Raw genomic sequence first — 25,388 nt, 5'->3', positions numbered from 1 at the left:
TCACATCATAAAGCAGCATGGACACAAAGTCCTGATGGTTTTCAGAGTGCTGTGCTTCCCTTTGATGATTAATGCCATGCAAAAAACTGCCACAGAGGACCTTTTTCCTTCTTTTGAAAAAAATGACACTCTTGTGCTACTTCTTTCTTCATTCCTTCCTTTTTATTTTTTTATTTCCTTTCATAGCAAAGCATCAATCTGATGCTGGATGCTACATTATCAGCATGGCTCAGGGCATTGTCCTCCCTCAGATCTGAGACACAACCTTAAACCTTGCTTTTAATATAAAACGCCCTGAGGGGTGTATGAATGCACTTCTGAAGCATTATCTGCTTGTTTCATGAATGCCAAGGGTTCTCATTACTGTGACATTCGAGCTGGTTTTTGCAGTGGAAGTCCAACTTCTTGAAGAGCAAGTAGTGGCTTATTTGGTATAGAGAAAGATTTCTTTAGGGGTTTGCATCAGATAAAAGCCAGGAGTGGGATAAGGTGCTTAGGAGAGAGGAGAGGCTGTTTGGGGAGGCTGAGGGAGCTGGGAAAGAGCTGAGGCTGGAGCAAAGGAGGCTCAGGGGAACCTTGTGGCTCTGCACAGCTGCTGCCAGGAGGGGACAGCCGGGGGGTCAGGCTGTGCTCCAGGGAACAGGGACAGCAGGAGAGGGAACAGCCTCAGGCTGGGCCAGGGGAGGCTCAGCTTGGCCAGCAGCAGGAATTTCTGCATGGAAAGGGTGCTCAGGCCTTGGCAGGAGCTGCCCAGGGAGGTTTGCAGTCCCCATCCCTGCAGGTGTCCCAGGAAGGCCTGGCTGTGGCACTCAGTGCTCTGGGCTGGGGACAAGGTGGCCATTGGGCACAGCTGGGACTCAGTGACCTTGGAAATCTTTTCCAACCTCAGGGATCCTGGGATTCCAAGGCAGAGGTGGACAGAGGTCACCTCTGGAGCTCTGAGGTGATCCCACTCTCTAGATAAAGCAGGAGAGGCATCTCTGGAGCAGCCTGCAGCAGGGTCTGCTCATGGCATGGCCAAAGAGCCTTGGAAAACCACATTTTCCTGTCAGATAGCACCTGGCAGAGCCCATTGTCAGCCCATGGCTCTCTCTGTGCTGCTTTTAGCACAGCCCCAGCCACAGAGAGATGTCCCCATGCTCAATCCCATCCCCAGCCATTCCTGCCCAGAGATCTGCACTGAGATATGGAGCATCTCTTTGGGGTTGCTGCCCATCAAAGTCCTATTTTGGTGGGAATTCTCTCTCCTGCTGAGGATTTTGGGGAAAATAAGAGCTGGGATCTGCTCACCCGTGGCCCAGCAGAGCTACTGTCACAGCCTTGACACAATGGAGAGGTGAGGCTCAGTCACCAAAGGGATCAGAGCAGCTCCACCACATCCTCTCAAAACCACTGAATTGGAGTTTCAGGGTCTTTGCAGTTTGAATTTAGCCCAAATTTCTGCTCTGAAATCAGGTGATGTGGCCCAGCCTCCATTGCTCTGGCTGAGCTGTGCTTTGGGACGTTGGATTTTCACCAAATTCAGGGGCTACAAGTGTCTGAAATTTAAAAAGAAATAAAAATTTAAAAAAACAAAAAAAAGCAGGAGTCAAAGACCAGCAGGTTTGACTGGGAGTCCCTCAATTATCTCAGTTCATCTCGGTGTCAGCCCAGTGCCACACCACACACTCCAGCTCCCGTATCAAATCCATTTATTTCTGAGTAAGTGCTTTTTTCCTGCAGTGTCAGTGGTTTGTGGGTTGCTCTTTTGTCAGGAAGGCCTAACACACTTGGGTATTTTAGCAGAGAGTGAAAAACAGGGGAGGATTTCCTCCTCCGTTATCACTTTGATTGAATAATTTCAATTTCCCCAGCTAGATACACACAGATAAATAAATACAAGCTTCACACTTCATAGCAGGAAAAATTGAGAAATTACAAGGAAAAAAAAACCCACAGAGGTTCAGGCTATTTAGGAGTGAAGTCAAATCCCTGAATAAACCAGAAATATATAATGGATGAATGTCCTCCCCTCACGCTGCCACTTGCACTCAGGTGTATTTCTATTTCTACATTACAGATATATATTTGTTTTTCATTTTGTCTGTTCCCCCAGGAGAAGCCCCAAAGAGAAACAGAGATGGCCAAATTGACAGAGTCGATGAGTGAGTACAAATAGGAAGTTCAACCACTTTCCTTTTCCATCTGTCCCCCTCCCTCTCATAATGCCACAAACCCAGAACGCAGTGCTTGCATCCAGGGATCTCATTCAGCCCTGTCTCCACTCCCAAATTCATCATCAATCATTCCACTCCTATAAAAAAAAACCAAAAAAAACCCAAAAGAAAATAGGAATCCCCAGAACAAGGGCTGCTATTTTCTTCACACACTGCTTAAATCCCATCTATTTGGGCTTAAATCCAGAGAAGAACCTACTCCATGTTTGACTTTGTGAGCCTGAGGGCTTTTTTTAAATAGAATGTAACTAATTGTGGATTTAATAAGTGCCTAATTTACTTGATTCATGTGTTCCTTTACAAGCTTACAGAAGGCCACTCTAAATCCAGTGCAATTATTCAGGATTGTTGCCTGTGCCACACTCATCCAACAGGAATTATGCCCAGAGATGCATCTGGAAAGCTTTCAGTTGGTTTCTCTGGTTTGTGTTGTCTTAAATATGTGCCCAACGAGAAATAGTTTGTATTTTTGCCATAATTTGGGATCTAGATGATGTAGTAGTGGTTGTAAGCTTTTGTAGCTGAGAGACTCAGGCTGGATAATTTATTTGTGGACAGAATCTGGAGACCATTTAGGGTGAAATCCTGGGAAACCCACTGCCTCTTACCCAAAACTTATCCAGCTCCAAAGTCTATGCAAGCTTAAAGGAATCAACTTCAAAAGGGAGAAATATTTCACTCTGCTTAACCAGAGACTGCAGAAAGACAGAAACAGAGATGTGAATGAATTGTTTATATCAGAAATTTCTTTCCAGTTCCCTTTTTTCTACTTGTTTTGGAAGGGACCTTAAAGATCATCCAGTTCCAACCTTCCTGCCAAGGCTGGGGAGGCCCTGGGATGGAATTCCCAGAGAAGCTGTGGCTGCCCCTGGATCCCTGGCAGTGTCCAAGGCCAGGTTGGACATTGGGGCTTGGAGCAGCCTGGGACAGTGGAAGGTGTCCCTGCCATGGCTGGGGTGGCACTGGATGGGATTTAAGATCCCTTCCAAACCAAATTGTTCTGGGATTCTGGGTGGTAATTTTGATCCATTAATCTCTCTGGATGTTCACCATCACTCTCAGAAGCATCCTGTGATCCCATCTGGTGCTGCTGGGTGTTGGATGGATGTGTAATTGTGTCTTGATGGCTGCAGCAAAGGAGGAACCTGTTATCAAAGGTGGAAGCAGATAAACAATATCATCTAATGTACACATTAGTTACTCACTGGATTTAGCACAACCTTTCTGAAATGAGGAATATTTCCAAAAGGGTTAGGGAAAAGCAAGCAGACCCTCTGAGTGTTCAGAGAGGCCTCCAGAACATTTTATAACTGACTGAGAACACAAACTCCAAAATGCCCTTTAGGATGTGTGTTTGTCCTGCCAATTATTTGATCTGATTTCTTTGAGACACAGTGAAGCCTAAAGGGCTTTACTGCTGCTTGGTGTGAGGATTTGGTTCATACTTCATGCGAGACTTTTATGAAATTTTCAGATCATTTCAAGGCATTTTAAAAATATTTTTAATAAATCATCGACAGCATTGCAAGGTGTAAATAAAATTCTCAGTGAATGTACCACAGTGCTCATTTTGAAGCTGGTGCAGAGCGAAATGAGATAAATGGAGGAGGTTGGGCCTCTGGCTTGGACTGCAGGGCCTTTTTCTTGGAACTGAGAAAATAAAGAAGGGCATTCAAGGCCTGGGAGGGTTTCAAAGACCTGGAGAAATGGCTTGATCACGGTAGCAATATAACAAAATTATTGCTTGCCTTTCTGTTTCACCCGAGAGCTGCGCTCCTCTCTTCCCTCTGTTCCCATCTCTGCACAGCCCCAGGAAAAATCAATGCCCTTCTCCACTGCAGTGTATTTTCCCTCCATCAGAACACCTTGCTGAAGCTCCCCAGCACTGCTCTCTGCCCTTTCTCCTCCAGAAAGATTTTCTGGATGTTTCTGAGCTGAGCAAAGCCCCTGCACCTGAGCTTCACATCACACTGCACCCCAAAGGGACACTGAGAGAACAGAGATGCAGAGTTTGTTCCAAGGCTGTTATATTTTTTTTTGCCAGCAGGGATAGCAGTCTGTATTTTTGTCACATTTTGCATTTCCATTCTCGGAGGCTCTGTCACGTTGTAGGGAACATCGGTAAGGGGAAAAAAAAATTGCATTGTTGTTATTTTCTGTCCTATTTCCATAGAACCTTCGTGGGGATGGAAAGATGTGAGGTGCAGTGACAGAGCCTTGTGCTTGAGATCTGTTTTCCCTGAAAGTTGAGAAACAGAAAGTGAGGGGGGAAATCATTTTAATGCAACAGTGGAAGTACAAACTAGCAAGAAGTGTTCTGCTAAATTTTTCAGGATGGTCCCTGGGAGCTGATAGAGAAGCAGAAATGAATACCAAATAACACCACTCTTTGCCCCAAGTTATTATTTTACAACTCTAGCACAGAATTAATAGAAAGCCACCACAATTACACTGAGCCCCAGGGAACTGTCCAAGAATCCCTTTATAATGCCTCAAAATCCATATGCGTTTTAAAATTTCTTTATAGTCTGAATTAGGCAATTTGCCTCATATAATCTCAGACTACTTAAAAGCTGAGCACATCCCTGAAACTGGGAATGAAATTTTTTCCTTGCAACTCCTGTTTTCTTCTCTCCCTGTTGTTCTCAAGTTTCCCATGCCCTGGTGGTCATTTTTAACCCACCTGATGCCTGCAAATGGGTAAAGCCCAGCAAGAAAGGCAGGAGAGCATTAAACAGCAGAGGAAGGAATCAAATGCTCATCCTGATCTATCTGGCCAACAGGAAAAATTTATTCAGAGAAATTTCCTCTATTATCTATCCAGTCCTTGGGAATGATCCCCATTGGGAATGCTTTGTGGAATGAGCACTGCAAGATATTTAGTGAGTAGCCAAATATGCTTGGGTGTGTAAGAAAGGCTCTTTCGAGGATGGCAAAGCTCTCAGCTTTGCAGAATCATGGATTTTGTGTGACATGAGCAGAGGGAACCTGGAAAATGGGCATGGCTGGATGGGTGACAGTGACATGCAATTAGGATCTGCTGGGGCAGCAGGGACACAGCAGTGCCCAGCCCTGCTTGCTCTGCTGCCCCGTGACTCCTCACACACACCTGTCTGAGGACAGCCAGAGGCAGGAGAGCTGGTTTAAAATAAGGATGTTCCTTCATTTGTTACAAAAATGTTGAGCTCCGAATGCCTGTGGATGTATTTCTAAAGACAGGGGAATAATGAATACTGAGACCTCAGATGACTCCAGATAAAACCCTCTGAATTATGGATGTCGTGAATTTTACTCAGGGGGGGTGAAAAGAATATAAGCCAACCTGAAGGAATTTCAGGAGCAGACAAACCCCAAGAGAACGTTGGTTTGTCATGAAGTGCTTTTCCCTAAAGGTTTCTTTTTCTTGTCTCTGCTGTCTGAGTCTGAAGTGTCCCTATTGCTCTCTCAGACTTGTAGGGAGAGTTTATCAAGAGAAAAATGTTTCTGCCTTGAGTCACTTAAAAGTCACAGCATTTCCAGATTTACATGCACCAGGGTAGTCTGGAATTTTTCGAGCAGTTCCAATTATTTTGAATTAGTGTTTTATGACATGTGAGAAAAACATATGGCACATTACAGTAAATACATACCCAACTTTCCCTCTTGCTATAGGACATTGTGACTTTTCTACTTCCACCTTTTTTCCCTGGCAGGGTGGGGAGGCCCTGGGATGGAATTCCCAGAGAAGCTGTGGCTGCCCCTGGATCCCTGGCAGTGTCCAAGGCCAGGTTGGACATTGGGCTTGGAGCAGCCTGGGACAGTGGAAGGTTGAAATTAGATTATTTTTAAGGCCATTCTGTTATTCTATGATTTTAATCCTTTTATGATCACACCAGGAGTCAGTGGGGCAGCAATGCTGTGCTGTGAGCACACAACACCACTCGTGCAGTATAGGATCAGTCCTTGGAAGAGCTGATCCTAAAGCCTGGCTTTCCTCCCCTCACTCCAGAATGCTGATTACTCACTCTCAGAAAGCATTTCTAAGTACAAATTTCCAGTTCAACATTTTACCACCCATCATTATCAAGCACCACCCATTTGCCACAAGGGGTGGATCCTTGGAATACAAAATTCAAGAGCAAAAACTCCAAAGCATTTGGAAAACTCATCCAAGGAAGACATTTTTCTGTGCTTGGGGAAGTTAGAGCTCTTTATTTTGAAAATACCCAGTTCTTGTATCTTCAGTGGTTATCTTTTTTTTTGAGGTGTTGCAAGAGTAGAATAGGAATCCTCTTTTTCCCACATGATGTATTTTCCTCATCTCCTGTTCTGTTGTGACATCTATTACTGGAGAAGCAGTTTTGTACCAAATATTAATCCACAGAGGTAAATGCTTTATTAAGTGACACATCTAATTACTGTTGATTCAATACTGTTTATGTAGGTTGATAACATTTCTTTCCAACTTAACTCCTTAAACCTTTGATCAAATTTGAATTACAAGTAATCAGAATATGTATTATTTTAATATTGTTGTTGGTTTTGTTGTCACAGCAGAAATTAGCTGATTCACACGATCAAAAGAACAGAAGGAACATTGCTGTTATTAAATGAAAAAAGTCTATTCTTCGTGGCAAAGGTCAGGTTTTGAGGGGAGAATGAAATTCTCAAGCAGGAATTCATTATGCAGGAAAGCAAGAAGTTTTATTGTCTCAGTGCTGCACTGACAGAGGCCTAGAAGAGCTGTGAACTTACATATGCAATAATTAACAAAAGAAACTTGTCTTAGGCAGGAAGATGATTGACAGCTTTTCCAGTCCTGGGTATATAACAATGTGAAGAGCATTTTCTTGGCTTTCTCTGAGCTTTTAAGGGTCTTATCTTTACCTTTTCTCTGCAAGTGTGAAGGACAGAATTTTTTTTTTCCCCAAATGAAAACCAAGACTCTCACAAAGTCATATGATTCCAGAAGCTTGGATTTTTCAAAAACATATTAAATTTTGATAGCACTTCTAATATTACTTGGCTAAGCTAAAATCTTTGTGAAAATTAAATTCCAAATCTCAGGGATGAGATAACCAAGAGTTGAATTATGAATGAAGTAAAGATTTCTGGTTTTCTAGTTAGGAACAGAGATTACATATAGGCTACACTGGACTTCTCCTTTTTCTTCTTCTTGAAACAGAGTATTTCCTGTTACTTTCAGCTTTATATATATTTCCCCTTATTTTTATTAGCTCCAGGTGACCCATTCCTAAGTCACCTTACTTTTAAAACAGTCTGCAGTCAGGCTGCCCCTGTTTCAAAATTCTCAGTATTTCTTTGCATTCCTATGGCTCATGGCAGAGTCAAGCTGGGTTTTTCAGTCCCATCCTTCCCAGGGCAAAGTAGGGTTTGATTTCATACTGAATTCAAGTGGTGTAGGCACAAAACTTTTAGATAAAACACCTTCCCATCTTCCCAGGACAGATCCCAACCATGGTTCTATTGCAACAACATCTTCTGAAGGACAAATTGGTGACTCTGGAAGAGTTTTTGGTAATATACATAATCTTTAAGGTTTCTCCTAGCCTAAACCATTTCATTATTCTTTTGGGGGCTTGGTTTCAATTTTAATTTAACAATTTTAATGTTCTTCTAATGCAGAGGTTTTTCTACATTTATTTCACATCCACATAAATTTTCCAAAGGTGCCAAGCAACAACTTCAGCTGGAGAAGTGAGGATTGTGCAGTGCTGGAGGAGCAGATTGTACATGTAAAGGGCAGGAAGTTCATATTCACTCTGGATAAAAAAAAGACATAAAAGTCTGATCAGTTGTCTTCACAGAGAGCAGATGAGTTGGATTAAGTGGTGAAAAAAAGGAGCAATGTTTCTGAAAGCTGTAGAAAACTCTCTGTCCTGGATCAGCTTTATCAAGCACATAAGAGACCATTATGGATTTTAGTTCTAGGAAATAGAATGTGAGGAATAGCAAAGAGTGTTGGTCATCAGTTAAGGGAAAAACAATAAAAAAAATATGTATCTGAGATGTACAAGAACAGCTGCTAAACAGGTAATACCATAAAGTATTGGATTTTCAAAACCTTAGGCTTCGAAAATTATTTGCCAAGTTGCCCAGAATCAATGAATGGAAAATATCATAGAGCATGGCAAGACAAACTGTGTGATGTGAAAGAGAAATATCCCACTTCATTGGAAAAAGGATTGCATTATATTGCATTTTCCAATATAAACAATGAGAGGAAGGTTTTATCAGGGTGTCTTGGACTGATGCCTTTTAAAAGCCTTTTATTCAGGTATTAAATTAATACCAAAAGCAGGACTGTGCTCTCCCTATATTTTTCACCTGCCTCCATTGCTCTTCAAACATTTGACAGGGGATAACAGGGACAATATTACCCACATTAAAGGCGAAATAATGCCTGCAAGTGTGTGCACAGAACACATTAATTCAAAGTGTGTTATTGCTGAACAATTGCCCACACTCACAGCTCAGCCTCTTCTAACTTTATTTACCACCATTCCTTTCGCCATAAAATATCTTGAACTACATGGAGGAGAAAACCAGAAAGACTCCAGTGAGAGTCATTGCCAACAGTGAGAGAGCTGTTAAAATATAAAGCAGCAAGAAGGCAGAGACCTGTAAGCTCTGTCCTGCTCTCAGGGAGTCCAGCAGTGCTTTCAGAGCCAGGGATTGTGCAGTGGGGCTGTTCTGCTCCTCAAAATCAGTCAATCCCAGATTTCAGCATTGCTCCCTTTGCTGTTCCTGCCCAGGAGTGTCTCACAGGCATCTCTCTCTGCAGGAAAATGAGGACAGAGTTGTGTTCACCTGATGATCCTCGCTGTTAGCACTGCACTGAAATTCTGCCATATAACGAGAGAATGCTCCTTCTTCCTAAATAACTCCCCTATCTCCCTTCTTCAAATATTTGCCAGCTTGCAGAACCTCTCTCTAATCACCTTGTTCAATTTTATAATCCACATCAGCATCCAGGGCCTCCAGTCCTGCTTGTTCTTTGCTGAACTCCCACTTTGTCATCTCCAGGCTCTCTAATACATTTCTTAATCCACATATCTGTAAGAAAAATAGTGGAAAAGAGAAAAGCTCATCCAAAATAAAACCCCTCAGGACAGACACAGGTGATTCCAGCAGAGCTGATGTACCTCAGACTGGTGCATTTCTCCTTACCCTCCCTGACACCACTGATTGCTGAGGCTCCTCAAATCTTTAGGGAGAGACCTGAAGGGGCTGCAGAGTGTCCAGGGCAGGGAACAGAGCTGGGAAGGGGCTGGAAAACTGCTGAGGGAGCTGGGAAAGAGCTGAGCCTGGAGCAAAGGAGGCTCAGGGGAACCTTGTGGCTCTGCACAGCTGCTGCCAGGAGGGGACAGCCGGGGGGTCAGGCTGTGCTCCAGGGAACAGGGACAGCAGGAGAGGGAACAGCCTCAGGCTGGGCCAGGGGAGGCTCAGCTTGGCCAGCAGCAGGAATTTCTGCATGGAAAGGGTGCTCAGGCCTTGGCAGGAGCTGCCCAGGGAGGTTTGCAGTCCCCATCCCTGCAGGTGTCCCAGGAAGGCCTGGCTGTGGCACTCAGTGCTCTGGGCTGGGGACAAGGTGCCCATTGGGCACAGCTTGGCCTCAGTGACCTTAGAAATCTTTTCCAGCCTCAAGGATTCTGGGATTCCATGATCCAGGAGGTCACATCTGATACCTGCCTGGCTCCAAGTCTCATCCATGTCTTCAGGCAGCTCACACTTCCCACAGGGAACAAAGGGAAGCTCCATTCTCCTCCGACTGAGAGTGAGTGATGGGGAGATGATTATGCTTCCAAATCATGACACTTTAAATTACCATTTTCCTTCATTCACAAGAGCTAAATCCCACAACGATTGTCACAATCTGACATATTTATCATTGTCAGGCTGAGCCTGCTCTCTCTACATCACAGGATTCCTCTGTTGCTCCCAGGATCCTACACAATGAAGTCATGTCATGTGTCATGAAACATTTGCTCACCTACCTGCAAACCCAAGGACAACAAACAACATCACTCCTTGTCCTTGGAAATAGCACATTTTTGTTGAGCTTTAAAACCTATACTTTCACTTGACAGTTTGGGTGGCAGTTTAAATTTCTTTTTGTGCTCCGTGTTTCAGTATTGTTTGAATAGCTATTTTAATGACAGGTAAAGAATAATTTCCTCTGAAATCTATTGAATGGTGTATTGGCAATTTTTCTTTTTTTTCTTCTTATTTTTTTTTAAACAAGGCAGAACAGAACTATCTCCAGACCTCCTGCTAAGTTAGTTTCCTATGGCATATTGCTCTTGCATGCAGTTGAGTGTCTTTTTGGTGACAACATTATTATTTAGGGGAGTATTACTATTTCAGGCACAAGTAACTCATGCTGGTGCACTAATTTGTGGGTGAAGGCTGTGTATTTTTAGAATCCATTCAATCATGTGTGCTGGGCTGTAATGTTTCAAAGTGAAAGCTTGAAAAGCACCATGCAAACCCCCTGAAAGTGAACAGAAGAACTCCTACTGTTTCTCTGCCTCCTAATTTTATCAGGTGCCCGTGATGGTAGCATGAAAAGGAAGGGGGGAGGCTTGTGAACTCAGCTGAATTATTTCTTTATTCCAATAATTTCGAGTGGGCAGATCCCAGTGAGGTGTGACCTCGCTGACTGCTTGTCAGGTGTAACAGGAAACAAGAGTTTATCCAGAAAAGTTGTGGATTTCCCCATCCCTGGAAAAGTTTAAGGCCAGGCTGGCTTTCCATGAAACATTTCACTCCTGCAGGCTCCTATTTTGGATTTATGGACAGCCCAACTCCAACCAAACCCTTCTCTTCTCCCTCCCTCCCACCTCCACTTCCAAATCCTCGACAAAAGATTTTATGGATCTACATCTTCCCACTCAGCAGCAGAAGGCCTGGAAATGCTTCTTAAATGTTATTGAAATTGGTCAAGGATTAAATTTTGTTAAATTTCTCATAGTGAATGAGTGATAAACAGACCCCATAAAGGAAATTGTCTAAAAAAACCAGATTAAAAATACAAGGCCTATCACCACACTTGAGAAAGGCTTTTCCAGCCACCCTTGCAGTGCATTTCTCTTTTTCCCATGGGATAAAACAGTCAGAGCAAACAAATTTAATAATTAATGAACAAGGGGAGGTGAAAAAGTAACCAAATGATACAAAATTTATAATGTACAAATGAAAATGAGTAGTGGGAATGTGGCATTTTAAGTTCAGTGGTGCTTTTTTCAATTGAAAAAACTCTTTTCAAACTTAGGAAAAGATGAGAGGTGAACCAGTGTGGCAAAACCAAATATTTAAGAAAAAGAAAATATATAGAGAAGGGGGCTGGGGGAAACTCATTTTTATCAAAAGATTATAATTTCAAATTGAGCCTGCATTGTGTGTTACTATAGAAACTCCCATTTTGTGGCATGTTTGTGGGGAAAAAGTCAAAAGTTGCATTTTAATGAAGGCAGATCACACATCGGCTTCCTCGGGAAAGCCAAATTAAAGAGAAGTTTCTCTCCCAAATTGAATAATTACCCCAAATAAGGTGAGCTAATTAAGGTCACGGGGAAGGGATAATAAATCCTGAAGTGCCAATATGTTATGTTCATTTTTCCACGCCAGTCCCTGCCTTCCAGATTATGTATTAGATACTGCAGGAGCCTGATGGATTGAGAGGCTTGTTGCCATGGCAATATTTGCTGCTTTGCTGGTATTCCCTACAGAAAGTAAAGGATTTTTTTTTTCCTTCCCCTACTCAGTTAGACAAATTGGCTATATATAGCCAGGGATGTTGGGGAACTGAAACAGCAGAATCTGCTGGGGGGAGGATGAGGGGAAGGATTGGCATTTGTAAGGGATGAGGAATCACAATGGGACAGGGATTGGGGAGGAATGAGGGGATGGGGAAACAGGGAAAGGAGAGGGAAAGGGAGAGGAAAAATAGGAAGGAAGGAAGGAAGGAAGGAAGGAAGGAAGGAAGGAAGGAAGGAAGGAAGGAAGGAAGGAAGGAAGGAAGGAAGGAAGGAAGGAAGGAAGGAAGGAAGGAAGGAAGAAGTTCTTATCTCATACTTTCTCAGCATATCTTGCTTTTAGGGCCAGGGAGGCCAGCAAGGGAGAGCAGGCAGTGCTGCCCAGGAGGAAACCAGAGCTGCTGGTGGCTTGCTGTGCTCCAGGTCATTTAGAGCTTCAGGGACAGCTAAGAGGTAAAAACCTCTAAAATGAATAAAAATAAAAAATAAAGCAATGGGATTGCTTACCACAGGAATTGTCAGTGTAAATCACAATTTGAGCTCCAAATACAAGCCGCCTTCTCCTGTTCTTTTTTTTTTTGTTTTATTTTTTTGTTGTTAGTCTTTGCTCACAGCGCTTTAAAAGCAAGGTGTTGATACCATTTCCATCCTCTTCTTGGCACAGGGAAAGCCAATGTGCTTCAGTCAGATGTTAGGGAGTACTGTCTCTTCTGTAGGGTTCAGTCTGTTGCTCGGAGGTGTGGGAAGAGTGTGACAATGTGCTTTCTTTTTAATATTAGCCCATCTCAGCCAAGATTCTATGGATTGCTGCAGAGTTAAAAAAAAAAAAAAAAGAAAAAGAAAAGAAAAAAGGCTGCTTTGTTTCTTCCTCTTCTCCACTCCTTTTATGCACAGAAATGCACTGAAAAATCCACAGTATTTGCCTTGAGGCTTAGAAAGACACTGTTCCAATAAGACTGACCTGTGGTGATAATTCACTTCCCAGCCACTTTTTCCTCCTCCTTTCCATGCCATTAGATTTTAAATTTTTTAGGATATCAGACAATCACACCATATAAAATACAGCCTGTGGCAAAGCAGGAACGCAGCTCTTGAAGCAGAGAGTTCACACTTACAAGGAAGAGCACAAAGAATTTGTAATTCAGGACTTTTCCTGAGGAAAGGTACTTTTAAAAGGTGCAAGGTGAAGAGGCAGAGGGGGGAAGAGCAGGTCTAAAACCAGAATCTGATTCCTTGTGCTTTTTGAAAGGTAGAAGAAACTTCAGAGAGGGAAAAAAATGCAGGCAGAGAGGCAGAAAAAAAGTGGGAACACTATTGCAGCAGGGAAGAGTGGAGTGGGATGAGAGAGGCAGAAAAATCCAGCCTGGGTTTCACTCTGTGTGTGTGTCACACAGAGTTTGTGTTGCAGCAGTTCCAGGGATGTGAGCAGAGAGAAAAGAAATACAAGATCATGACAGGAACACCCAAGCAAGCAGTGCAGGAGGGAGGGAAAGCAGTGGAATTAAAGAGGAGGATGAAAGGATGAAGAGCTGTGCAGACAGAAATAACAGAGCCCTCTGTTCACACCAGCAGCAAGAGCTGGGAATGAAGACAGGACAGGGAGTTTGGGAGAGAGGAGGAGAGTTAAAAATCCTTTATCAGGCATATTAACATTCAGCTGTCATAGAGACCTGAAAGAAATTAAACTAAAAATCAGAGAATTAATTACAGTTCAACAGAAATAGAGAAAAGTTGGGAGGAGAGAAGAGAAGGGTGAGAATCCTAATATCCTATTTCCACCTGGATAACCTCATAAAATCCATATTTCTCTGAAAGTACAGGTACTAGAATATGTCCTCAAATCACTCCCTGCTCAAAACCATCAGGCTGAGGGACAATGAACAGGGAGCAGAAGGAGAGGGAAGTTGTGGATTCCACATCCCTGGCAGTGTCCAAGGCCAGGTTGGACATTGGGGCTTGGAGCAGCCTGGGACAGTGCAAGGTGTCCCTGCCATGGCAGGGGTGGCACTGGATGATGTTTAAGGTCCTTTTCAACCCAAACCATTCCATGATTCTATGATTATTGGAATAGAGTTAAATGAGCAGTGACCCCAGGGGTGGAGGCAACCTTTGGGATTTTTGGTCGGTTTTGTGGTTTTTTGGTTTGGGTTGGGGTATTTTCAGAGGAAGACTAGATTTTTAACAATAACTCACACAAAAATAAATGACAAAAATATTCATCCTATTGTAGAGGAAGGATGTAGGATCATTGAGAATGAACAGGAGTTTGTAAAACAAAGGTGGGACTCAGGAAAATAGAGGATTAGTGTTGTCTGAGGTGGACTCTGTCCCTTTGGAAATCCTCAGCCACAGTGTGTCTCTCTGTGATCATCACTTCCAGAATTTCAGGATTATCCACTGCCTCATCAGCATCCTGGAGCTGAGACTTTCCACAGGGACACAACCATGCATCCCAAAAAAACATCCTCTCCCATTCCTAACCTTTGGCTATGGAGTCAATGGGACATTGTGCTTAAATAAATGCCAGCTGCACACCTGTATTCAAAGAAGTTGGATTTTCTTAGGCATAAACAGCGAGGAGCTTAAGTTTCCACATGGTTTCCATGCCAAGATTTTTAGCAGAAAACATCAAAGAATTGACCAGACCAAAGATGTGGGTGGGAAGAGCAGCACCAGGCATTCCCAAGGTGGCAACAGCACGACAGATGTGGTGTTTGAGCTCCTGTGTGCCCCCAGCAGGGAGGAAGCTGCTGGAGAAGTGTGTGTTATTGATTCACACTGCTCAGAATCCATTTGTACTGGCTGGTTTGGGAGCCATTCTAATTTACAGTCTGTCATGCAAATTGCTCTTGGCCTGTGAAATATTCATTTATTAGATAGACATCCCATGCCTGCACACCGAGCACATGGGCTCCATATCATTGGGGATTTAGCTTTTTAGAAAACAGATTATTGGCCATGTTCACTAACTACTTCTACAAACAGCTCAGTAATTTCAAGCTTTAATATCCTACCCAATTCTCTTCCTGCAGAACTAGAGGTAATGCTTGATATACTAGGAATTAAAGACCTGGTTCCATTTTTTTTTTTTTTCATTTAAAAGAAAGCAATTTCCATGTGCACAAAGCTTTTCTTCAATGTCTCCAATGGATCTATGCACACTCATAAAGAGGCACAGATTTGGGGGGGTTATAAATAGATGTGGATCTTGCACAACCTTTGATTAGATTGGAGGAGGTGGTGATGGGCTGAGAGGTGAGGATTTTTTCGGGTTTTAAACCTCACACTGCCAGTGACATAACAATCCTTCCCTGGCAGGGTGGGGAGGCCCTGGGATGGAATTGCCAGAGAAGCTGTGGCTGCCCCTGGATCCCTGGCAGTGTCCAAGGCCAGGTTGGACATTGGGGCTTGGAGCAGTCTGGGACAGTGGAAGGTGTCCCTGCCATGGCTGGGGTGGCACTGGAATATCTTTCCAACCTAAACCATTCAAAGATGCTGCTGAATCCATGATCTGATCCTGCTGCCAGCTCTGCCCCACCCAGGAAAAGCTAGCCTGGCTTTCATGAATGAAGAGCCTTTGCTGATAATCTCTAATTCCAGAGCCCTGAGGAATTCACTCTTTCCTTGCCTTGGCTTCTGACAGAAGAAAGCACTTGGCACTCATGGTCAGACATCCCAAATTTATCTATTCCTCATCAGACTCCTCATCCTCTCCAGTGAGGTGCTGGAGCAACCCACCCAGTGGTGATGGATTTGGGAGAATCCTGCCTTTTGTGGGCTCTAAAACATGGGCAGGAAGTGGCAGCCAGGGAGGAAGGAAGAAGTAAAGATCATTAATCTCCCTCATCATAGCACCTGATGCCTGAACTGGCTTACCTGCAACAGAGGCCAGACAGAGTTAGGAGAATAAAAAGCAGATTAATTTATTGAAGGCTTTTAGGTACATTCAGGGCAGACAGAGCCTACTGCAGAGGGTACACCCAAAATGGACAGTGAGTCACAAGTTCTTCACAATTTATAAATTCTGTTTTATTAACATATCAGTCTCAAGTCTCCAATTACACCTTCAGGTGATGATGTCAATTACCCTAAGTTTGCTCCCCCAATTCACTGTTGTTTACATATTTTGGGGCTCTGAGGCAGCAAAGTGTCCTTAGATTTTCCAACTGAGAGGAATTGTTTTGTCTGAAATGCTGGAAACAGAAGTTTTAGCACTTTACTATATGGAGTCCAGAGCTACACACCAAAACTACAGATACACAAAAAACAGCAGCTAAAAATCCTTAAGGCATCACCCCTGCTTCAGGGATGGAGAGGGCTGTGGGACTCCCCAGCACCTTCCAGGTGGTGGATGTTCCCCACACGGATAAAAGCAGCTTCCCTTCTTTCATCTGTGGCAGAATTTCTGGGCTGCTTTAGCCCAACAGTCCTGTAAGAATAAAGCAAATGCTCTTCATAAACTCAGATAAATCAACATGGCAACAGGTTGTTGTTAAAATGCCTGTTGGAGAGGGAAGATCAAAGGCTGGAGATGTGTTTGCCTTTGAACAGTCATCCAGGAGAATCCCTGGGAATGTGTTCTCACAGGCAGAGCAGGAAAACACTTAAATCTTTCATCTCCCCCTGCCTACAAGGCAGGTAATGCATCACCCCCTGCTCACAGTGAGGTGATGGTGCTTTTGGCTGGTAGGAATAGGATGCAGAGAGAGTTAAAAAGGGGTAAAAGGGTTTTACTTTGGTATTTTAATAGGATTTTAGGTGCACAGCTCTTCAAAGGTGGATCATACTGAGATGCACACACAGTATAACACATATACAATTTTATGGACCTTGCAAATTAGCATATCTAGCAAAAATCCCCCAATAAAAAACTTAATAAATGAAGTAATTGTCCCCCTATTCTAATCACCCCTCCTTTAAATGAAGCCAGAGCCCAGTTTACAAAATATATTCCAGAGAGAAGGCTTCAACCCAGGCTGAAGTCTCTAGTTTTGAGATAATATAGAGCTCTCTGGCATCTTGCAGTGAATATTTGGTTTTTCTGCCTTGCAGGACCCCAGACTAAGCTAAATATCAAACTACAAAAATTACAAGCGTGTAGGCTAAGGGTACAAGGAGTGTCTAAAGGGTACAGAAAAAATAGGAAAATGGTATAAAAATGTATAAAAGGGTATATAAAAGAAAAGGCAAAGAATCCTCAGGCATCAGTGATTTTTTCTGGTGTCACTCAGAGCCCTGGGTGACAACAGGCAGCAGTGTGGCATGGGGGATGCACTACATGCAGGGATGGGATCACATTTACCCAGAATTTAACTTCCAAAAAACCCAACAGCAGCAAGCCATAAAATAACAGTTTGTTATTTTTCAGAGAGAACAAGCCATAAATTTCCTGAAATGGAAGCTAAAGCAGCTTGCAGCAGCTCTGCCTTCTCCATGGGTTCTCCCAAGGGTGGTGCAGCAGAACCTTTAAAGCTGCAAGGGCTCAGTGCTGCTCGTTATCACAGCATTCGTGGTAAAATCCAGCAATTATTCAGGTTTTACAGCTCTGTGCTGCGTTTCCACCCAAAAATTCAGGCTGTTCGTGTGGTTTTTATCTCGGGTTTGAATTAATGGAGCAGAGTTTTTTAGGTATTAAGAGTTTCATCTTCAATTGATCGTGAAATTTGGTCACCTGATGGACTCAGCTGTATGTCAGTGTGAGGAAAGTCTATTTAACAAAGCCAATTGGTGTCACTCCAAGCACAGATACATGTTTTAAAATAAAAATTAATCAATTTTTTTTTCCCATTATATCAATTCATACGAAGCAAAATAAGCATTTTTGGTAGTTTATCCCCCAAATTTCAATGGATCACAGTCCTTTAGCACCATCTTGAGAATAAAGTGACAAAGTTGTCACAGTATTATTTTACTGCAGCAGTCATTTCATCTTTAGCATCATGGAAGACTGATGGGGTAACTCCTTGTTTTTCCTTCCTGCAATCATTACTTCACATTATTTTATATTCACCTCAATAAATCCATCCCAAGAGCAGCAACGTGTGACATGAAGATTACTATTTGCTGGTAGCTTTATTATATAAGCAATAAGAGTTCAGAAAATGATAGAAAGCTTTGCAGCTGCATTGGCAACACCTTAATGAACTGTCATTTTAATGTATTTTCTAACTAGTTTTGATGGAAGGCACTACAGGAGAGTTTTCACTCAGATTTGTAAAAGATATTAATATGATGAAGATGGTAAAAACATGACAGGCAGGAATTGTAGCTCGGTACAGCATGCAATTATTTATTCCAACTTTATAACATAAATAAAATCCTCCATGGAAAAAATCCCCCTTAAATATTATTTGAAAGGTTTTTCCTTTAAATAGCTCATGAAATCATTCATTTCCATTCCCTAAATGCATTAGGAACAGAGAGTCGCTAAACAGGAACTGATGAGATAAAAGGAAAAATTGATACAAATATTTTTATCTCATATGTGCATCAGGACAGAATCTTCTGTGATTACAAAACCAGAATCCTGCAGTGATTACAAAAAATTAGAATCTCATTGGCGTGACACACGAGTGTGTGCACAGGCAGTTCAGACACACATGACAAATCTTCACAGAATTCCAGGATCACTGAGGTTGGAAAAGACTTCCAAGGTCATGCAGTCCCAGCTGTGCCCAATGGGCACCTTGTCCCCAGCCCAGAGCACTGAGTGCCACAGTCAGGCCTTCCTGGGACACCTGCAGGGATGGGGACTGCAAACCTCCCTGGGCAGCTCCTGCCAAGGCCTGAGCACCCTTTCCATGCAGAAATTCCTGCTGCTGGCCAAGCTGAGCCTCCCCTGGCCCAGCCTGAGGCTGTTCCCTCTCCTGCTGTCCCTGTTCCCTGGAGCACAGCCTGACCCCCCCACTATGTGAATATTTTCTGAATATTCATGTTCATGATCTGTATCTGAGGTTGCCAGAGATGTGGCATTATCAAAACTCATAATGTATTAACTGAAATCCATTCCATGCATATTTCAGCAAAGTTGTACAGGCAGCACTTCAGATCACTGCTGTCTGGGAGATTTTCAACTTCTGTTCTGACTTGGTGCTTATGCAAATGCAGGGGATAAAGCCAGGAGCAGAGGAGAACGATGCCTTGCGATTTTCTCATGACAAGTTTGCCAGTACATCCCATCCCATCACTCCCATATGGAGAAGGGCTTAGAGGTGCTAGGGGTGAGAGCTGGAACTGCCTCATCCCAAAATCCCCGGTGCCCTGGGCTGATCCCACAGCCTGGGCAGCAGGAAAGGGATTGGGATTGTGTCCCTGTGCTCAGGTGAGAGCTCACCTGCAGAGCTGCTCCAGCCCTGGGGCTCAGCACAGCAAGGAGCTGGAGCTGCTGGAGAGAGTGCAGAGGAGGCAGCAGGATGAGCAGAGGGATGGAGCAGCTCTGCTGGGAGGAAAGGCTGGCAGAGCTGGGATTGTTCAGCCTGGAGAGGAGAAGCTTTGGGGTGACCTCATCGTGGCCTTTTGGTGCCTGAAGGAGCTGCAGGAAACATGGAGAGAGACAATTGCCAAGGGCTGCAGGGACAGGACACAGGGAATGGCTGCAAAGTGCCAGAGGGCAGGGAGAGATGGGATCTTGGGAATTAGGAATTGTTCCCTGGCAGGGTGGGGAGGCCCTGGGATGGAATTCCCAGAGAAGCTGTGGCTGCCCCTGGATCCCTGGCAGTGTCCAAGGCCAGGTTGGACATTGGGGCTTGGAGCAGCCTGGGACAGTGCAAGGTGTCCCTGCCGTGGGATGATCTTTAAGATCCCTTCCACCCAAACCTCCTGGTCCTGCAATTCCTGGTTCCCTCAAACACACATTCAGGAACAGTCAATTCTCCCAGCTCCTCATCTCAGCAGGTTCACTCCCAAGCTGCCCTGAAAGATCCATGTCAGCATTCAGAGCTGTCAGGATTTCCCAGCAGTGTTTCCGGGACAGAATCTGTGATTCTGGGAGCTGATGGCTGTCAAGATGGGAACCACCAAGGAGCTCCATCTCTCCCTGGAGAACTCATAGGAATTTCATGCACATATGCTTTGCTCAGCCTGAAAACCCCACCATGATCCTTTCCAGAGCCAAACAGGTTGAAAAATGTCTTCCTTCCTGCCCACCACGCCTCGTTCTGCTCCCAGGGTGGCATTACTCATTCCACAGGGTGCCTGGGAAGGATGGCATTGGTGCTCCAACTGAGCTCCCTGGGGGAAAACCAACCTCTCCCATGGTTTTCCATCTGTTGTGTTCCCTCCTCAGCTCTGGCACCAGGGGAGCCCACAGAGCTCCATGCTGTGCCCACACTCTTTCCTAAGGACAAGTGCAGAAATTCCAGTTGGTTTGGGGTGGATTTTGCCCTCAGCTGGAACACACAAGCTTAATCATCAGCTCTTTCCTCTCCCAGTGTTTTCCACACAGGAGGAGGTCACATCTCCCACGCCACTCAGAATTTAATGTCTCAACCTCTGTGTCTTTTCCTGGCTTCTCTTGCTGAGAGCTCCTTATCACACCACATACAAGGTGGAGATGAAAGCACCAGGTGAATCTTCTATTCTCCTCCCATCCCAAGGGTTCCAGGTTTTTTTTTTTCCAAAGAAAACAGAATATCCTGTTGACATCAGTAGCAAGCAAAAACCTAAAGTTCTTTCCAAAACAAAAAAAACTGCCTGAAAATAAACCCCAGGAAAAAAACCTGAAAAATAAACATTCTCTTCAGCAGAAGTAACACAGCAGATAAAAGGTGCTGCTGAAATCAAAGGTTCTTCAGGAGCTGTTGTGAAGCCTATAAATAAAGAACTCCAGGTCTATCAAAAGCCTCTCTTCCCACAGGGAATTTGGTTTTGGAGCTCAGGAGCAGGTTTCTGGTCACTGATGCTGAAGTCAGTGCAACAACATGTCAAAATCCATTCTATTTTATATTACAAGGTCAGAGCTTTAATCAGGGAATGTATTACCAGACAGAAAATAAAATTATGTATAAATAATTAAAAACAAAAATTGGAGCATAATCTTATTTGAATGGTTCCCTTGGATCAGGTATTCCTCGGTGGAACTACATCTCATTAACCTCTGGAAGGCCAAAATTTCCCCTGAAAGACACAAAACTGTGTCTCCAGCCCTGTGCCATATGCAGTACTGGCAATAGTTTGGATCAGGGATGTTTCCTGACACCTTTGCCCAGAGATCCTGTCCAGGAACCATTTCCATCCCACCTAGAAACCAGGCAAGCTCAGAAAAAAACCCTTCAGCAATATTGCACACAGGGAGTAGGAGCCACCAGGAAAAGAAAAAAGGGGAATGTCCCTAATAATCCATTACATAAAAAATAAATAAAGAAATAAAGCAAATTGAAGTACCTCAAACAACGACATTCATGAGCTGAGAGACACATTTCACATGACAGCTGGAATGGCTCTGGGTACCCTGGTGTTTTGCCTTAAAATTTATTTGTATTTTCCTCTAGGCTAAAATTGCCAAGTGCAGGCTGGATTTTGGTATTCCAGGTTTCATGTGAAACCCCAACAATCCCTCAGGAACAGCCCAGAGCATAAATCCACCTGCTTGTGAGATGCTTAATGAGATTTCCTCCATCATGATTTCGTTGTTTTAAATGGTGTTACCTGACTTAATGACTACATTCCTAATAAAACAGTGTAAAACAGAGGTTTAGAACTAATAACCCTCCTAGCCAAATAAACAAATATCCATGGTCCTGCTGCAATAGATTCCTGAGAACCTCATTGCTTGTTGAAAACAGGAGCAGAATTGAAACATCTCCAACTTGTTTTGACATTAAAAGACATTTTTTACAGTAAGAACAATCAGTCACTGGAAAAACATCCCCAAGGACATGGCAGAGTCCCCATTGCTGGAGATTTTCCAGAGGTGAAAAATAATCTCATTGGGTTCCCTTCCCCACAAAAGATTGGACCAGTTGGTTTTTCCAGATCAAACCAGGGCTGGTTTGCAATTCTGTGAATGATATTTGAAAAGTGACTCTGCCCCTAGAAAAATAAAATAATAATCATCAGCTGTAGAATGGAAGGAAATGAGACAGAAAAGGCAATCTGGTCCAGAAGAACCTGGGGTGGAACTGAATGATATTTAGGGTCCTTTCCAACCCCAACCCTTCCATGATTCCATGATTTATGTGAAGGAACACACCAACTTATTAAGGCTATTTATTTCCCCTTGATTGTTTTCACCATACCCTTATTTACCCTCTCTCTATTTGTAATCATTCATATAATTACAAAACTTCGATCTGAAATTAATCCTCCTGGGGAGAAGAACTTCCTTTCTGGAGAAATGAAGGTTGTGTAAGAGCACAGCTCTGGTTATCAGAAATTAGCCAGGAAAACATGAACACAATTTTTATCTAATTAGCCATTATAGGCATTTTTTTGCCTCCAAAAAATTATTTTATTATTCCAGGACAAACTCTGAAGTCTTCATCATGCAACAGGCTCAGCTGGTGAGGGTGGATCATCCCACTGGAGCTCAGGATATATCTGCAGTGCATTTCCTGTTGTGACCATGACTCCTGCAAACATTCCCTGCTAGTTTAGAGCTAGTTTAGAACATTCCCAGCTGGTTCAGACCTGGCTAGTAACACAACCCAGCCTGGAAGGTCCCACCAGGCACAAAACCTGCCTGATGAAGGGATGGATCTGGCAGAGAGTGGGAAAGGCTTGTCTTGGGAAAACAGGATGCTTTGAGATGTTCTGTGGTCATCCTCAGGGGCTCTCCAAACTCTACAGGAAGGTATTTCAAGGGAAATAATCCGCAGTCTCCAGCACATTTCAGGCTCAGTCATACCCCACCAGCAATTAAGAAACTGATAATTACTCCAGCACTTAGTCTGGACTAGCAGAGCCAGCCTTTCCCTCTCAGTGGCAGCAAAGGCAGCTCAGCCTGCTGGGTTTTGGGATCCTCCTGGGAAGGTTCATCCCTCCCTTCACTGATCCACTCCCAGCTCCCTGCTGGGATCATCATCCTCTGCACCACACCAGGATTAGCAATTCCCTCACAGCTGGACCAGAAATCTTGGGAAAGACCTCCCCGAGGTGGCTGGGGGAACAGACATCTATTTTTAAGCGTGGTGTCTGCAGTGAACTCCCCATCCTGAGCCGTTCACGCTCTCACAGCTTTGACAGAATCCCAAGCAGCGACATCACTTGTTTGTAAAGCTGTCTGATAGGAGCTGTGATGTTCTGCACACTCCACAGAAACTGAAAATGCAGTCCCTGCCCCGGAGCACAGGATCAGAGAGGCTGAAACCACTTATGCAGCTCAGAGCAGGAGATAATTTAGCAGAAAAGTATTGGGATTTTGTTTCTTATGCTCTTTTATTGATTATTGACTCACTTCGGTACCTGAAAGGGAAGATGGAGAGAGATGATTTCGAAGGGATTGAGGGACAGGGCAAGGGGGAATGGCTTCAAACTGAAAGGGAGTAGGGTTAGAAGGGATTTTGGGAAGGAATTGTTCCCTGGCAGGGTGGGGAGGCCCTGGGATGGAATTCCCAGAGAAGCTGTGGCTGCCCCTGGATCCCTGGCAGTGTCCAAGGCCAGGTTGGACATTGGGCTTGGAGCAGCCTGGGACAGTGGAAGGTGTCCCTGCCATGGCTGGGGTGGAACAGGAAGATCTTTAAGGTTTCCTCCAACCCAATCCATTCTGTAATTCCTGCGGATATTCCAGACTTTCTGCCTGTTTTACACTGCAGTCAGAGATCCAGGGAAATCATTTCCTTCCTATCGACTGAAAGCCACGAGCAGAACTGCAGGAAGCAGCTGGATAACCTGGGCAAAATTCCTCTCTGCTCCAAGAATTAATCAAAGCTATCTGACCCACTTCTTGCATTGACTGATCCTCCAGCTGCTCCCAAGCCAGTTTCACCAATTAGCAGCACAAAATGAAAGCCTGGCCAGGGTGACCAGGGACAGCAGGGAGTGCCTAAAGCCCTCCCAGCTATCGACCAGCAGCAGCAGCATTTGCTGCAGCAGCTGCCCCAGCTCTGGAGAGGGCAATCAATGAATCACTGCTGCAGTCCCAGGCCATACCTTTGATTTTCAGCTGTGCCATCGAGGCTGAAAAAAAATTAATTAAAAAATAATCACTATATCTCACAGGGAATCTGAATTTGGTATTAGTAATTCCATTGCCAGTGCCTCCCAATCTCTCCCAGTCAATCCATTTCCATAAGAAGGGATGAAACCACTGTTTTGTCCTTAAAGAACGTTGCTGCAGAGATGACGTGTTATATATACCTTTCCAAGAGTGTTTAAAAATATTTAAAGAGGATTTCAGTACCCAAATGCCTTCCACATATCTCTGTATCAATATATTGTGTGCAGTTTCTAGGTGTTGCTGCTATGTGTGAAAGCTTCCCGAGCCAAGAAATTCACTGATTAACGCCAAAAAAAAAAAAAAAGACATGAATAGAAACAAAAGACTGAGGAGCCTGCAGTTTGAAGGTTTTGATAACACTTTAGGCTTTACTTAAGTGTGGAGGAGTAAAATAATCAATTTTTAAAATAATCAATAAAAAATTGTGTATTCCATAAGCAACCTGATCTCGCATTTCCATTTAGCATTTCCACAGGGAAAAAAAAAATCTTTTCAGGTGATAATGATAAGAACATTTGAAAATGCTCCTCTAAAAGCCAACGAGAAGCCCAAATGCAGTGAAACTGTGCCCTGGCCAACTTGTCCTGCTGTCCAAGGAGGATGAAAGCAAACTATTAGATTTTGGCATGACATCCAATCTTACCACAGGGCACCACAGAGTGGATTAGGGACAGAATTATTTCCAGCTTTAACTCTGGGTCTGATTCAAGCTCTTCCTATTACTTAGCACTTGTATTCCTCAGATTTAATAATCCTCCTTTAGCTGTTTGCGGGCAAGAAGAAAATAGCCAATTTACCATGAATGTTCGGCAATAAGAATTCAATTTCTTTAATTTCGTTGCTGTTTAAAGGCACTGCCACATTATTTCAGCTCCTCAGAAACATCAGCTTTACCTTTCCAAAGGACTTCAGGGTGAGACTGGTGCTGCCTGAGGAGCCAATATAAGTTAATATTTCCAAAAGGGCTGTGGGGCACTGCAGAAACCCAAAGCCCCTGGTTTCAATGGTCATGTGCCAGAATCAAAAATATCTACTAATGAGGCTTGCTGGAGAGCCCAAAAGATATTTATGGAAAAGCTGGGAACAGATTCCCTGGGCTCTGTGCCTGGGGCAGAAGGAGAGTTGTCTTCTGAGACACCTTGGGTGTTAACAGAAATACCTCAGGCCACGTTGAGTGTTCATTGCCAGCTTCCCAAAGAGTGTAAATATCCCAGTTAGCCTGAGAGGAATCCTCATCTGCCCAGCCTGGACAGGAAACCA

General features: G+C 43.7%; 1 protein-coding gene across 2 annotated transcripts in view; it reads left to right on the top strand.

The window, feature by feature from the left end:
• Window positions 1–25,388, top strand: part of KCNJ6 (potassium inwardly rectifying channel subfamily J member 6) — a 143,011-nt gene that overhangs the window by 43,393 nt on the left and 74,230 nt on the right. The window contains exon 2 of one of the 2 annotated variants that reach the window (XM_085080614.1): window positions 2,096–2,144. The exons of the other annotated variant lie outside the window; for it this stretch is intronic. Within the exon in view, the coding sequence (XP_084936740.1) occupies window positions 2,120–2,144 (25 nt within the window). The 5' untranslated portion in view covers window positions 2,096–2,119. The remainder of the gene's footprint in view (window positions 1–2,095; window positions 2,145–25,388) is intronic. 2 annotated transcript variants of the gene reach the window in all.

Source organism: Lichenostomus cassidix, chromosome 1 (genome assembly GCF_008360975.1).
Source record: "Lichenostomus cassidix isolate B80296 chromosome 1, HeHo_3.0, whole genome shotgun sequence".
In the NCBI taxonomy this organism is placed as follows: Eukaryota; Metazoa; Chordata; class Aves; order Passeriformes; family Meliphagidae; genus Lichenostomus; species Lichenostomus cassidix.
Note: the sequence above shows the minus strand (reverse complement) of the source record. Positions and strands in the feature narration are given on the sequence as shown.